This window comes from Canis lupus, chromosome 3 (assembly GCF_011100685.1).
Source record: "Canis lupus familiaris isolate Mischka breed German Shepherd chromosome 3, alternate assembly UU_Cfam_GSD_1.0, whole genome shotgun sequence".
Classification (NCBI taxonomy): domain Eukaryota; kingdom Metazoa; phylum Chordata; class Mammalia; order Carnivora; family Canidae; genus Canis; species Canis lupus.
This window is the reverse complement of record NC_049224.1, coordinates 85,235,950-85,251,773: the sequence shown is the minus strand read 5'-3', so window position 1 is coordinate 85,251,773 and position 15,824 is coordinate 85,235,950. Positions and strand designations below refer to the sequence as shown.

At 40.0% G+C, this 15,824-nt stretch overlaps 1 protein-coding gene and 1 long non-coding RNA gene across 7 annotated transcripts in view; one reads left to right on the top strand and one right to left on the bottom strand.

The window, feature by feature from the left end:
* Positions 1 to 15,824, top strand: part of LOC111095313 — a 30,598-nt gene that overhangs the window by 13,531 nt on the left and 1,243 nt on the right. The gene's annotated exons all lie outside the window — the stretch shown is intronic.
* Positions 9,975 to 15,824, bottom strand: part of SEL1L3 (SEL1L family member 3) — a 99,920-nt gene continuing 94,070 nt past the window's right edge. For 4 of the 6 annotated variants that reach the window (XM_038533549.1, XM_038533548.1, XM_038533547.1 and 1 more), the window contains exon 24: positions 9,975 to 11,105. In XM_038533549.1, the coding sequence (XP_038389477.1) occupies positions 10,966 to 11,105 (140 nt within the window). In that variant the 3' untranslated portion in view covers positions 9,975 to 10,965. Of the gene's footprint in view, positions 11,106 to 12,425; positions 12,564 to 15,824 lie in introns of those variants that run through there. The other 2 variants (XM_038533551.1, XM_038533552.1) reach the window with 2 other exon arrangements.

The window sequence follows — 15,824 nt, the reverse complement described above, 5'->3', positions numbered from 1 at the left end:
ACTGAGAGGGTGTAAAAAAGAAGAACCATGGCATGTGCTTTCCTCTTTCAAACTCTGTTCCTCTCTTCTTTTCCCCACCCTCCTTTGGGTATAAAGAGTGCATTTTCTTCTTTCTTTTCCCCACCCTCCTTTGGCTATAAAGAGTGCATTTTCTTCTTACACTCTTGCAACCATAGCATCTAGTCACAAGTGGAAGGAATACTGTCTCTCCACTATTGATAGAAAAATCTTTGAGCTAGTCCTCCAAATCTGTCCTTTGATTTAACTAAAGAAATGTGAGAAACCCATCCTTTCCCCCACCAGGCTTAGCTGTCAGGCCCAGTATCCTGTTAATGAAGTCAAACACCTGTTTTCTTCCACTCTCTAGTAATAAGCTTCAGGGCTCTCTCTGAGGGAGAGAGCTTCAAAGGAACATGAGTTGTAGGAGAAATTAAGATGCATTGGTTTAATGTTTACAAATATTACCCCAAGTTTCATCTTGCTTAATACTCGTGCTCTTATTTACCTTTTCGTATTTGTCAGTTCTCTCTCTCCAAGTAAGTAAAATGTTTGTTTTATCCACCATGAAGTTTCACACAGTGTTACACACAGAGTAAATTCACACAGGAAAATTAAAAACAAAAGTTTACAGCTTCATTGAAATGTCATTGACACACAACATACTGCATATGTTTAAAGACCAGAATTTGATAGGTTTTGACATGTGGAAACACCCGTGAAACCATCATCAAAATCTAGATAATGAACATTATCTATCACTCCCAAAGTTTCAAAAGCATCTTCCCTGCCCCCCATCTCTCACTTCACTCTTACATGCCCTAGGCAGTCATTGATCAACTTTCTGTCACTATGGATTAGTTGGTATTTTCTAGAATTTTATTTTATATTGGATAGTAACGTGTTGTATGGATATACTATAATTTGTTTATCCCTTCTTTTGTTCATGGACATTTGAGTTGTTTCCAGGTTAGGGCTATTACAAAGGGAGCTGTTATGAACACTATGTGCAAGTGGACATACATTTTTATTTTTCTTGGATAAATACCTAGGAGTGGAATGGGGGAGCTGTATGGGAAGTAGAGTTTCCAGATTTAGTAAATAAAAATACAAAGTACCCACTAAAATGGAATTTCAGATAAACAAGTAATTTATTAATATATATGTCCCATTAAATTTTTAGGTCATACTTATATTAAAAATTATTTATTATTTATGTGAAATTCAAATTTAACTTCCGTGGTATTATCTGACAACACTAACTTAACTAAACTAATGTTTAATTGACACTATTAACTTTTTAGGGAACTGCCAAACTTTTTTCTGAAGTGGTTGTAACATTTACATCCCACAAGCAGTATATATGAGAATTCTAGTTTTTTCGTGTCCTCATCGACACTTGGTATGATCAATCTTTTTAATTTTACCCATGCTCGTAAGTCTGCAGTGGTATATCGATGTGATTTTAACTTGCTTTTCCATAATGACTACTGATACTGAGTATATTTTCAATGTGCTTATTTGGCATCCCTATCGCTAGCCTGATGTAGAGTCTGTTCAGTTCATTCACCCCCCAAGTCTTTTTTTGTATTGGATTTCTGATGTCTTATTGAGTTGTAAGAGTTCTTTACATATGCTGTATACAAGTCCTTTGTTGTATACCTTATTTGCAGGTATGTTTTCCCAGTTTGTGGCTTGTTTTTTTCATTTGTGTTAACAGTGTCTTTTGAAGAGCAAGAATTTTTCATTTTGATGAAATCTAGTTTATTGATATTTTTCTTTTATAGTTCATGTTTTTGTGTCCTTTACATAACAGCTTTGTCAATTCAAGATGACTAATATTTTCTTTCAGAAGTTTTATAGTTTTGTCCTGTACATTTAGATCTATGATCCACTTTGAGTTAATTTTTTCTATGGTGTAAGGTAAGGTATAGGTTCAATTTTTTGCTTATGACTCTCAAGTGGTTTTTATTTTTATTTTTTATTATGTATGTATGTATGTATGTATTTATTTAATTTTATTTTTAAAAGTTGTTGTTTTTAAGAAAAGATTATTCTATCTCCATGGCAGTTGAATGTCTTGGCCAATTTGTTGCAAATCAATTGGCCATATATGTGTGGGAATTTCTAAAATCTCTATTCTGTGCCATTTATCTATATGTCTATTTTTACAGCAATACCATGCTGTCTTCATAACTATAGCTTATTCTAAATCTTAAAATCAGGTAGTGTCAGTCCTCTAGTTTTGTTTCTCTTTTTTTTTTTTTCAGTATTGCCTTAGTTGTACTAGGTCCTTTGTGTTTCTATATAAATTTTAGGATCAGCTTGGCAATTTCTGCCAAAAAAAATCCTGCCACGATTTTGATTGCTATTTCATTGAATCTATAAATAAATTTGAAGAATGACATCTTTAAGAAATTAAGTCTTTTGACCTATGAACATGATCTATATCTTCATTTTATTTAGTTTTTCTTTAATGTTTTTCAGTAATGTTCTTTGATTTGGAATACAGATCTTATAAATCTTTTGTTAAATTTTTCCCTAGATGTTTCATATTATCTGATGTTCTTGTAAGTAATTATTAAAGAATTTTGACATTTCAATTGTTTATTTATTTTTTTTAATTTTTTTTAAATTTTTATTTATTTATGATAGTCACAGAGAGAGAGAGAGAGAGGCAGAGACATAGGCAGAGGGAGAAGCAGGCTCCATGCACCGGGAGCCTGATGTGGGATTCGATCCCGGGTCTCCAGGATCGCGCCCTGGGCCAAAGGCAGGTGCCAAACCACTGCGCCACCCAGGGATCCCATTTCAATTGTTTATTGATAATATATCAAAATATAATTTGGTTTTGTATGTTGTCATTGGGTCCTACAGGTGTACTAAGGTCATTTAGTTGTTATAGTATCTTTTTTATGTATTTCTTAGAAATTTTACAAAGGACTTTCAGTACAATACTGAATAAAACTGAAGTGAGTAGACATCTTTGCTTTGTTTCCCATCTTAGAGGGAAGCATTCAGTCTTTCATTTTTAAGGGAATGTAGCTATAACTTTTGCTGTAGATACCCTTTATGCAATTGAGAAATTTCCCTTCTCTTCCTAATTTGCTGTCTGTTTTATCATAATGGAATGTTGGATTTTGTCAAATGTCTTTTCTGCACCCATTGAGATGATCCTGTTTTATATATATATTTTTGTTTTTAATATGGTGAATTACATTGATTGGTTTCAATCATTAAAACCTTGAATTCCCAGGGCGAACTACATTTGATCATGATATATTACCTTGTTTATTCATTGCTGGTTTCAATTTGCTAATATTTGGTTTTTGTATCTGTGTCTAGGAGAGATACTGATCTGTGGTTTAGTTTTCTCCTCTTGTAATATTTTGTCTGATTTTATGTCAAAGTAATACTGGCTTCATAAAATAAATTCTGACATATTTCTCTTTCTTAATTTTTTAAAAAAGATTTTATTTATTTATTCATGAGAGACACAGAGAGTGAGGCAAAGACATAGGCAGAGAGAGAAGCAAGCCCCATGCAGGGAGCTCAATGTGGGACTCAATCCCGGGACTCCAGGATCACACCCTGGGCTGTAGGCAGACACTCAACCACTGAGCCACCCAGGCATCCCTCCCTTTCTTAATTTTCATGTAAGTGTTTATGTAGAGTTGGCATTATATTTTTCCTAAAAAATTTAAAAATCTTAAGTAATCTCTACACCCAGCATAGGGTTCAAACTCACAACCCCAACATCAAGAGTTACATGCTCTGCCGACTGAGCCAGCCAGGTTCCTCATTTCTTAAATTTTTGATAGAATTCACCACTACAGTCATCTGAGCTTGGAAATTTCTTTTTGAAAAGGTTTATAAACTATGAATTCAACTTCCTTAAAAGCTGTGGTCTATTCACATTGACTATTCTTACATTAGCCTTGGCAATTTATGTCTTTTAGGGAATTGTCCATTTTATGTATGATGTCAAATTTATTGGTGTAAAGCTTTCCTAATATTCCTTATTAATCTTTTTATGTCTGTAAGATCTATAGTGATATTATTCATTTATTCCTGATATTGGCAATTTTGTGTCTTTTCTCTAGAGCTTTATCAATTTCATTGATTCCCCCCCAAATAATCAGCTTTGATTTCATTGATTTTCTTTATTTTTCTGGTTTCAACTTCATTAATATCTTTTCTTTATTATTTCTTTTCTTCTGTTTATTGTAAGTTTATTTTGCTCTTCTTTTTCCTTATGGTAGAAATTTATATCATTGATTTGAGAACTACCTCTTTTCTTCCTTCTTTTTTTTTTTAAAGATTTATTTATTTAGTTTAAAGAGAGTGAATGAGAAAATGTGAGCAGGGAGAGGGGATAGAGGGAGAGGGAGAGAGAGATTCCTCAAGCAGACTCCCTGCTGAACACAGAGCTCAATTTGGGGCTCAATTCCAGGACCTGAGATCCTTACCTGAGCTGAAATGAAGAGTTGGCCAATAACCAATTGACCCACCCACGTGCCCGAAGATCTACCTCTTTTCTTATAAACAGTTAACGTCGCACAGTGCCACAAATTTTGATGTGTTATTTGTATATTATTATTCAGTTCAAAATGTCTTCTAATTTCCTTTGAGATTTCTTTTTGATCAGTGGGTTGTTTAGGAATGTATTGTTTCTTTTCCAGCTAGTCTAGTTGCTTTATTTTTGTTAACTTGCAATTTATTTCCATTGTGGTCAGATAATAGATTCTGTAAGATTCTATATTTTGAATTCTATTGAGACTTGTTTTATGGTTCAGGATATAGTTTATCCTCGTAAACATTTCATGTTTCCTTCAAAGAAATGTGTATTTTGTGATTTGGGGGTAGAGCGTTTTATGTTAAAACATTTTAAAGATGTTTTGTCATTCAGATTTTCTATATAGTTACTGATTTATTTTTAGTTGTTGTATTACTGAAAGAAGTGTGTTGATGTTTAACAATTTGTGGATTTGTCTATTTTTACTTATTTCTGTCAGTTTTTGCTTCAGACATTTTTGATACTGTTACTAGTTACATCTATATTTCTAATTATTCTATCTTCCTGATTTATTGTCCCTTTTAACATAATGAAGTGTCCTTTTTTGTCTCTTGTAACTTTCCTTGTCTTAAAGTCTATTTTGTCTGATATTAATAAAGCTACTCTAGCTTCCTTTCTTTCTTTTTGTTTCTTAAAGATTTTATTTATTCATGAGAGACAGAGAGAGAGGCACAGACATAGGCAGAGAGAGAAACAGGCTCCCTGCAGGAAGCCCAATGCAGAACTCAATCCCAGGACCCTGGGATCACAACCTCAGCCGAAGGCAGACGCTCAACTACTGAGCCACCCAGGTGCCCCTCTTGACACCTTTCTATGTGGCTGCTCATAGGTCTAGTTCCTTCCTTTTTGACTGCTGCATTGTTTTCCATTACATTCATCTGTTACATCCATTCTCCTACTGAGCAGTCTCCTAGACTGCTCCATCTCCTTGCTCTCTGAGACAGTGCTGTGATGAACATCCCCTCTCCTATGTATACCCTGTCAGAACTGTGCAGTCTGTGGAGCCCATCCTCAACAGTTAGGCTTGCTGGATAATAAATGCTTAATTTTCACTAAGTATGTTACTGTCACATTGAGCACCAGTTTGCCCTCTTGCAACAAGGCATGAGAGCTTCTATTTCTCATATCTCGGTGTATTACCTGTCTTCCTCATTTTACAAAATGTGGATATGAAGTGATATCTTCTAATTTTAATTTGTCTTTCTTCAACTTCAGGTTGGATTGAGCAGCCTTTTAACTACTTGTAAATCGTTAGATTTTTCTCCTTCTGGGAATTGCGTGATCATATGCTTTGAAACTTTTTTCTACTACGTTTTCTGTTGTGGTTGATTAGTGTGCAATCATTGTACATTGTAGATATTGATCCTTTGTGGTGATGGATGTTGCAAATGCCTTCTCCCAATCTGTCACCAGTCTGACAATTTTGTCTATGATTATCAGAGCAGAAATCCTTCATTTTTGAAAAAAAGAAATCCATCTGTTGTTTAAAAAATCCTTTCTGATTCAAAATCAGGAAAATACTCTCCTGCATTTTCTCCTACTAGCCTTGCAGTTCTGTCTTTCATAGTTAAGTCTTTAATTAAATTTGACTTTTTGTATAAAGGACATGAAATACAATTTTCATCTTATTTTTCTACTATGAATAGCCAATTTCCTAACTCTATCTACTAAACATTCCATTCTTAGACCAACTGGTTTGTGGTGACACTTTATCATACACCAAATATCGGTTTATAACTGGTCTGCTCCTGAGCTCTCCATTGTTCCCCTTTGAACTATTTGTCCATTCTTTCATCACCGCCCCACTGTGTTACTGTGATTTGTAGTAAAATGATGTTTGGTAGGTCAATTCTCTTTCCTCTTCATTTTCAAATTTTCTTACCCTATTCATGGACTTATATTCTTTCATACACATTTTAAAATCAGTTTTTCAGGGATCCCTGGGTGGCGCAGCAGTTTGGCGCCTGCCTTTGGCCCAGGGCGCGATCCTGGAGATCCGGGATCGAATCCCACATGAGGCTCCCGGTGCATGGAGCCTGCTTCTCCCTCTGCCTATGTCTCTGCCTCTCTCTCTCTCTCTGTGTGTGACTATCATAAAAAAATAAAATAAAATAAAAATAAAATCAGTTTGTCAGTTTTTCACAAACACAAAATCAGGAGACTTTGACTGAAATATTGAACTTATACATAAATTTTGAAGAAATTAACATATTTATATATTCTTATTTTATCCATGGACAAGGCATATTACTTTATTTATATCTTCTTTTAAGTACTTTAATATCTTTAATATTTTTTAGTTTTCTTTGTAAAGGTTAAGTGAATTTACTGGACATTTTATAGCTATGTTGCTGTTATAAAGGAAATTATTTAACATTTTAATTATCTAATATTTTATTTTATTACTGCTGATGTAGGAAAAACTACTGATTTTTTTAATTGACATTAAATCCTACAGCTTTTTTAGACATTTTATTTGGACTTCCAATGAATCACAACTTGGCATCTCCCTCTACCAAAGAGAGGAAAGAAAGACTACCACTTCCCCAGCTAACAGAGGCTTGGCAATGAGCAAGCAGTAGATGAATGTGGGCATCAGTCTCAGATTTGCCAAAATGTGACCAGTAAGAATAAAGAGAAGGAAATCCAAAGCATGGTTTTTAAACTCAAATGCCTAGGTAGGCTAGGTGTAAATCAGCAGGGAATGGTGGGGACTGGAGTAAACGAGAAAGCACAGGCTCTATCTAAAAGGGGCAGACCTCCTTAGCTTCAGCTAGTTCTTGTCATGCAGCCATGAAAGCTACTTTTTTTTAACATCTTCAGATTTTATTAGGAAAAGCCCCAAATCCTTGATTTTAAGATGTTAGGAAATGATTCAAAATTTTAAAAATGTTGGGTGGGCCGAAGAAATCACATCTGTGTGCTAGATTTGTTTCACAATCTACTGGTCTATAACCCCTGGTCTGAGGATGTCCTAAAGGGAGGAGACAATAGGGTACTAAGTGAATATCACCTCTGGGCCCCACTCTTCCATTCCTTTTCCCCATGATTACCCCATGTTGACTTCATTCTGCAGTGTTCTGTTCCAGTTCTCTTAACACTAGCCTCATAGGAATTGAATTTAGAACTTGAGGAGAGAAAAGGGTGGTCAAGGCTTGAGAAGGTGTGAGCTGGACCCAGATCATATAGGCTGAGAACTCCTGAGAGAATAAATGCCTAAGCTGGGGCATGCATTGATGTGTGACCTACCTACCAGCTTTGCCTGAAAGTACTTTGGTGCTGGAACAACTCCAGCTCTTTTCAGCATTACCTGGAGATGAGCATGTTTGGACAACTGCCTCAGATCAGGATGGCTCTCATGAGTCCAAGTTCTGGAATGGAATCAACCTCCCACAGTGTTTCAGGTTGGCGTTATGGGCTGAACTATGTCCTCCCAACATTCTCACGTGGAAGTTGAACACTCAATGTCTCAGAATGTGATTGTATTCAGAGATGGGGCCTTTACAAATATCATTAAGTAAAATGAAGCCATTAGGGTGGGCTCTGATCCAGAATGATTGGTGTCCTTATAAGAGGAGGTGAGGACACAGACACACACAGAGGGAAGCCTGTGTGAAGACATCGACATAAAAAAAAATAAAAAATCTTAAAAAAAAAAAAAAAAAGGGCAGCCCAGGTGGCTAGGTGGTTTAGCGCTGCCTTCGGCCCGGGGCATGATCCTGGGGTCCCGGGATCGAGTCCTGCGTCGGGCTCCCTGCGTGGAGCCTGCTTCTCCCTCTGCCTGTGTCTCTGCCCCTCTCTCTCTTTCTCTCGTTAATAAATTTAAAAAAAATTAAAAATCTCAAAAAAAAAGACATCGGCCGATGATAGCCATCTAAGCCAAGAAGAGAAGCCTCAGAAGAAGAAAGCCCTGCTGACACCTTGATCTTGCACTTCAAGGCTCCAAAGCTGTGAGGAATTAAATTTCTGTTGTTTAAGCCTCTCAGTCTGTGATACTTTGTTATGGCAGCTCTAGCAGACCAAGATAGCTGTGTTCTTCTAAGATGCACGTTGCAAGTGAAGTTTTATGGGACTAGTGTCAGGACATCCTATACAAAAACAAGGAAGACAGATGGAGAAATTGAATTATAATGAGGTTGCCACCAAGGTGGTGTTCTGGAGCTGGGATGGCCCTTCAGGGCTGTTCCAAATTGAGGCAAGAAGCCTTTTTTTCCTATATAGGTTGTTCTTAAGGTGAAGGGTGGCAGGGGGTGATTCCTTCCCCCTCCATTCTATCCCCTGAAACATTTGGCAATGTCTGGAGATATTTTTCAGTTCTCACAACTAGGGAATGGGTGTGTGTGTGGTGGTGGTGGGGTACATGCACTACTGGCCTCCAGTGGGTCCAGGGATGCTGCTGCTAAATATCCTATGATGCATAAAGCAGCCCCCACAACAAAGAGCCATCTGGTCCCAAATGTCAATAGTTCTGAGGTTGAGAAAGCCTGCCCTACATCAACAAGTCATTGACCATGAGGTTCTCTTGCCAAGACATAACCTTGGGCAGGTCCCTATAGCTGATGGCAATTCCCAGTGAGCTGTCTGAAGTCTTATGATCCCAGCAACTGAAGAGTGAGTGTTTGTCATGAAGAGAAGATCCACGTAGAGCAAAGAGCCTTTTATCTGGACTCTCTGACTTCTCTCTCTTTTATTTAAGATTTTATTTCTAAGTAATCTCTACATCCAACACGGGGCTTAAACTTACAACCCTAAGATCAAGAGTTGCATGCTCTACTGACTGAGCTAGCCAGATGCCCCTCAGATTTCTCTTCCTAATAAAAGTAACAAGCAACCATGGTCAGGACACTGTCTTGCAGGTTTTACCTACATTACCTCGTCTAAACCATATGAAAAGTCAAGAGAGGTGGACTTCATATGACCCTTATTTTATAAATAATAATCCAAGATTCAGAGAGGGTTAATCACTCGCTCAAGGCTATGAGCTAGAATTTGAATCCACGGCTGTCAGACCCCAAAGTCTGGCTCTCTCCAGAAAAGATAATCTTTGGTAAAATAAGAGCAGTCTACACAGCGCACATTGGAGAAAGAGGATGGACCACAGATGCCACCCAGAACCGATATAAATACAGCCCCAGGGTATCCAGAGGCCCTGAAACAATGTCTGGTACCGTGTAAACATCACAGGGGCCAGACTCTGAGCACGGGATGCCTAGAGAGGAGACTCTTTCCATCTTTATATCTGTAAACATTAATGGGTTACCAGAAATGAATCCTTTCATAAGGAGGCCTTTTTTTTTTTTTCTTTTCTTTTTTTGCCTCCTTGAAGAGAATGCATGGAACTTAGGACTCTGTATGAGGACGACAGTAACCATGAAAAAGAAAAAAAGCCACTTTCCCGGAGTCAACAGTATAAAAATAATTTTTATTTACTACTGTAAATAAAGTAGTGCAAAGAGTAGTTGGGACCCACAATATTGCATTACTGATTTATTTACTACCTTAGCAGCATACAGTGTACAGACAGTCTGTTCTTCTTCTTCTTCTCTCTCTCTCTCTCTCACACATACACCTTCCACAGACTCAGGCAGGCATAAGGGGTAGGGATGGAACTATGAGCTAAAGGCTTATTTCCTGCATATTCCACTTGCTGCCAGTCTATTCTAATGGGTAATTCATGGAGAAGACTACAGTTAAATACTAAGAATTTTCTACATGTTACTTTATGGATTCAATCGAAAAGTAAATGATATCCAACAATGTCATTAAATGATTCGGAAGCACGACCCTAAAAAGTCAAGGAGGAAAATGTAAACCCATTTACAAAGCCGTCGCCTCCCCTGCATTTCCAGCCACAACCTATTTATTTCAAGGTGCCTTAGAACTGCTGGGTCTTGGAAGCCTAATTGAAGTCTGTGTTTTCGACTTGGAGGAGCAGGGCTGTGGCAAACACACCGAAATATTCTCTAACGGGTGGAGAGGTCACGATTTTCTGTTCTTCAGTGGATGGGAACAACCAAGGGGCTAAGCTGTTTAAAATACGCCGCAGTGTGCACGGATTCAGCTACACCACAGGGCAAACTATGACTCCCCGACACACAATCACTAGGGATGGACTCAACAGTGACCCAGTCAACCTCCCTGACACACCCCTGTGCTCAGGATGTTCCTTGTATTTGTCTGATAACCTCTGGTTTACCCACTGCCTGCTCTGGGTACTTCCTTATAATTGGATTAAAGAAAAAAGAAAAAAAAAAAAGACACCAAGTGCAAAATTCGCATCCAGTTTGACAAGACATATATGGTGTTTTTCAGTATAATGCCCTAGCCCCAGCGTTCCAATACCAGCTGCTGACGGGGTTCTCTCTTGTCTGGAGAGACCTGGAGCGCACGGGTCACTCTCGAGGCTCTGCGTTATTAGTGACTGTGGGCCGGTCCTGAGCGGAGGCATCTGCAGCTGGAGTCACAGCTGGACTTGCGGTGGGAGCCGGGGGGTCTGAGGAGGACCGGGCTGGTGTCGGACGGGAACCGCTGGCTGCAGAGACACATGCAAGTGCTGAATATTCAAACCAGTGCATGCATGCATGACACACAACCAACACCTGGACCCTAGCAAGCCAGGGTAGATGCTTCTAGTCCAGTGGCCCTGACACTCACTAGATAATTAACTCTACGCTCCTTATCTGGGTTCTTTAGACTTTGGTGTCCCCTTGTATGAAATAGTGGATTGGAATAGATGTGCAAAGATCTCTAATGGTTCTGACATCCTGGGATTCTAAGTTCTGCCTTTATGCTGTGACTTCCAGGCAAATGTTTGAATTAAGAGAGAAGAAAGAAAAGAAAAAAAGAAAAGAAAAGAAAAGAAAAGAAGAAAAGAAAAGAAAAGAAAAGAAAAGAAAGAAAAGAAAAGGAAAGAAAGAAAGAAAGAAAGAAAGAAAGAAAGAAAGAAAGAAAGAAAGAAAGAAAGAAAGAAAGAAAGAAAGAAAGAAAGAAAGAAAGAAGTGAGTGAGGGAGGGAGGGAGGGAGGGAGGAAGGAAGAGAGAAAGAGAAAGAAAGAAAGAAAGAAAGAGAAAGAAAGAAAGAAAGAAAGAAAGAGAAAAAGAAAGAACGAACGAGCAAGTGAACAGCTCGCTGGTCTGCGTCTTCTGAGGTCATCTCTTTTTTCTCACGGTGTTGATGCAATGCAAGCCATGATTATACCAGTCAACCAGAAAGGAGTGTTCATTTTATTCACATTCTTATTCCAGTTGGATGAAGTATAAAATTTGGTTTAAATTATGTTCTTTAAAGTGTGCGGAAGTCTTGGAAATCATAATTATTCAGTTTAATTATTTATCAATCTATCTTTAGTAAGAAGACTGACCCACCATAAATATAGGGAAGCTTATAAAGTTTTGTACTTTATGTCAGTGGTTTTCAAATAGGGCAGTCTTGGTTTCCAGGGGACAGCTGGCAATGTTGGTAGACCTGTCTGGTTGTCACCACTGTGGACGGTGGGCTGAGGCCGGGGATGCCGTTACGCATCCTACACTGCGTGGGAGAGCCTGCCTACCACGAAGAATGACCCAGCTCCCACTATCAGTAGTGCTGAGGCTGCACACTCTGCTTTCTACGCTGACGCTGAGAGGTATCCTGGTTAATAAGATTTCGGGCTCTGGAAACTGGCCACCCTGGCCACTCTCCTTTATCAGTTATGTGACTTGGACAAATTACCTACTCTCCTTCTGCCTTTAAAAAATGGGGAAGATAAAAGTGTCTATACCACGCTAACTTGTTATTAGGATTCAATAGAGTTAAAGTGCCTAGAACAGCGTCTGGCATGTATAGGTACTCAGTAAATGTTAGCTATTAATACGAGTGATAGTATACCTGTCTTGCCCTGAAAAGGTGTCTTCAGATTTATGAATCTCAGGGACATGGCTTGCAGGACTGATGAAAGAGTTGGTGCATTAAATTCTGGGATTCCTCTGGTTCTCTATTAGGCCCCAGTAGCCTATGAAAACAGCAGAAACTTTGAAGTCAGAAAGACCAGGAGTCCCATGGCTCTGACATGTACCAGATGAGTGATCTTAGGCAAGTTATTTAACCTCTCTGAGCTGTGGTTTCTTCATCTGTGATATGGGGGTGGCAGTTTGCAGACGAGTGTGACATACTCAAGTGTAACACTAACACAGTGGCCCTAGGGTGTGCCAACAATTGCTGGCTTGTGGTTGAGCAGTGATCTTAACCAAGCTTAGCAGTCCTTGAGTCTTATATAATTTTCAGTAGGTGGGACGATTTTTTTTTTTTTTTTTTTTTTTTTTAGGTGGGACCATTTTTAAAGGTTCCCAGTGTCTGTCTGCAATGTGTTGGCTTTAAGATGATGACACCACAGGGATAGTCTGACTTCTAGATAAACACTTCAAGAGTTCCACCTCCACGAGGCCATTCTAGGGACTTCAGGAATGAGTTCCAAAGCCTCTGGCTTTTCTAGATACGGAATTTCCTAAGAACCCCTTCCAACACCTACAGAACATTTTGTGGATCCAGAGACGGTTTTTGAATGGACGGGACAGGGATGGTGGTTGGTGGGGCGGGGAGGAAGCAGGGTATTATAGAATGACGCGATGTTTCTAGGTTAAAGCCGTCACTCTGGTAGGTGATCTAACCAGGGCAGGGAGCATGAGGCCCAGTGACACGGTACAAAGACCATTTGCTGCAGTCAGCAGACCTGGTCTGGGCAAGGCTTATTTATCTGCCACTATATCAGGTGACTTTGGGGTAGGTACTGAGTGGTAGATACTTTAATCCTAAAATACCTGAATCTCATGGGTCTCAGTTTCCACATCTATGAACTGAAGGGCTTGGGTCAGATGGTGTCCAAGACCCCCTTGGGCCCTGAGATCTATCTTTCTGATGATCTCTGAGGAAATTCACGAAGTACTAAGGCATGCATTTTTTTTTTCTTTTCAAGCTCTGGGGGGAAAAGAGTTTAAATCACCATGGTAACAAGATAAATCAGCAATCAGTTTTCTGATTAAAACAAAAAAGTGCCAATGTGTAAACGTAGAAGGAATACATAATTAGCACTGCTACCATTTAAATCTTGTGAGAACATAATAAAAATGCTTGATGTTTCTACAGTAAATGTGTCCTTATCCATGTGAGAACGCTCCCCCTTCCATCAGGGGTTTGCAATCACTGGACAAGCCCCCCACTGCCCATCATAATTTTAAAGTGGCCTCTTTGTCTCTGCTCACCTGAAATGCGTGCTAATTTGATTACCAGACTGGAATCAAGGTAACCAGGGAAATAAGTGTGTGCTTCAAAAATTATAGAATATATTCCAGAGCCAAATAGAAGAGATTCTTGTATTATTTGCCCATGGGGGACCATTTTCTGTACATTAGTGAGAATGATCCAAAGCTGGCCCTCAGTGGTAGACCAGGGCTTGGCAGGCTGCAGCCCACGGGCCAATTGGGCCTCGCTGCCTGTTTGCGAATGGCTTGCAGTCTAAGAATGGTTTTTACATGTTTAAATGGTCGAACAAAAATCAAGAGAGGAGTAATATTTCGTGATGGGTGAAAAACATATGAGATTCAGATTTTCACATCCATAGTAAGGTTTTATTGGAAACGAGCCATGCCCATTTGTTTTCATGTACGGTCAATGGCCGCCTTGGCCCCACGATGAAAGCCAAGTGGTTGAGATGACCCTCAAAGCCCCAAATGTTCATTATCTGGCCCTTTACAGAAAAGGTTTGCCAGCACCCGCTGTGGCCCATCATAGGAAAAGGGTTTGCTTGCTAGTCGACCAGATGGGAGCATAAAAGAAAAGAATATGATGGAATATCCTCATACTCAGGGGCAGTCCTGGGTCAGTAGAATGTTTGCGAAGATGGAGTACGTGGGGGTGGGGCGGGGGCGGGTTTGGGAGGGGAAGCCCTGGAAGTCCTAGGCAATGAATAAGGTCTAGCCTACCTCACCTAGGCCTCTGGATCTGGGGGTGGGGGGTGGGGGGGCAGGGGGGAGGCAGGACAAGCATAGGATTCATGTCATTTAAACATGTCTTATGAGTCAAGCTACTGGGGCAGTGCCAAGGGTAATGAGATCGAAGCAAAGTGAAATCTCACCACCAAATAGCTCTGACTTTAAGGCTACTGCTTTTTTTCATGAGCGCCACTTTCTGACATTTCACTGCAATTTTCGTAGCAACCTCATTAACTGGAAATGTAGAGGACAGGAAAAGAGTGGAAACGGTTTAATTAATCTTGTTCACATCATCCCACTCGTTTGAAACGACCACTGGGCTAACCACGGAGGCAGAAGGAATGAGTTGGCTTACAGCATGCATGTTGTCAACAGACTGACATTGGTCTAAGAGGTGGCCTCGTCATACCTAGGAGCTGCCAGTTCTGCAGGTCTTGCTCTACGCTGGCCATTCTACTGAGACATTGAATTTCCAGTAATACTGGTAGGGCAGGACTCGCTCTGAAATGGGCCCTTCCATTTTGTGCCTCTGTTCTCTCTTTGCCTTCCTTCGGGCAGCTAGCCAGGCTCCATGCTTTCTGTGTCTCGGGGGTGGAGGGGATGGGGGAGACTCGTGGCAGCGCAGAAATGGAAACAGTTCTAGATATACTTTGCTTTGGGATTTTTTTTTTATACCCCAAAAGCCTGAGTCCATTAAGGCAATTATGCTTGGCGTCCCCGACAGGGAGGGGAGAAGCAGAGCACTTCAGGGACTCAGCGAAGCATGGAAAGGAGTGTCTGGAGCGTGGGAATGTGGCTGAGCCCAGTTATGGGTTGTACTGGCGGCTGAGCCTTCACCTTGGCCTCCTAGCCCCAGCCCCATAAATCTCAGAAAGGAAGCCTGGAGAGGGAAAAGGTGAACAGCACCCAGCTTTGGCAAAGCCGGTGGGACTCCTCGGTGCCCAGAAGCTGCCAAGCCAGTAGACCCGGAGGGACAGAGGAGGCCCAGGGCAGTGTGCATTCTGCTATCAGACAGGTGACCATGGATGGAGTCCTAGTGCCACCCATGACCCAGGGAGCCTTGGGCTACCCTGGGAGGCATGGACCTCAAGACAGACTGGGCTGCCCAGCGGAACACCAGCTGGGAGATAAAAACAAGTTCCTTTAAAGGAAACAGGAGATGTGTGATATTTTTCATATATTTGATATTTGCTTTGGTTCTCTCGAGAGCCTGGTCAATATCTCTTAAATGCAAAAAAAAAAAAAAATCTTTTAGATGCTTTAGAAAAGAGTTTCGTGTTTTAGAA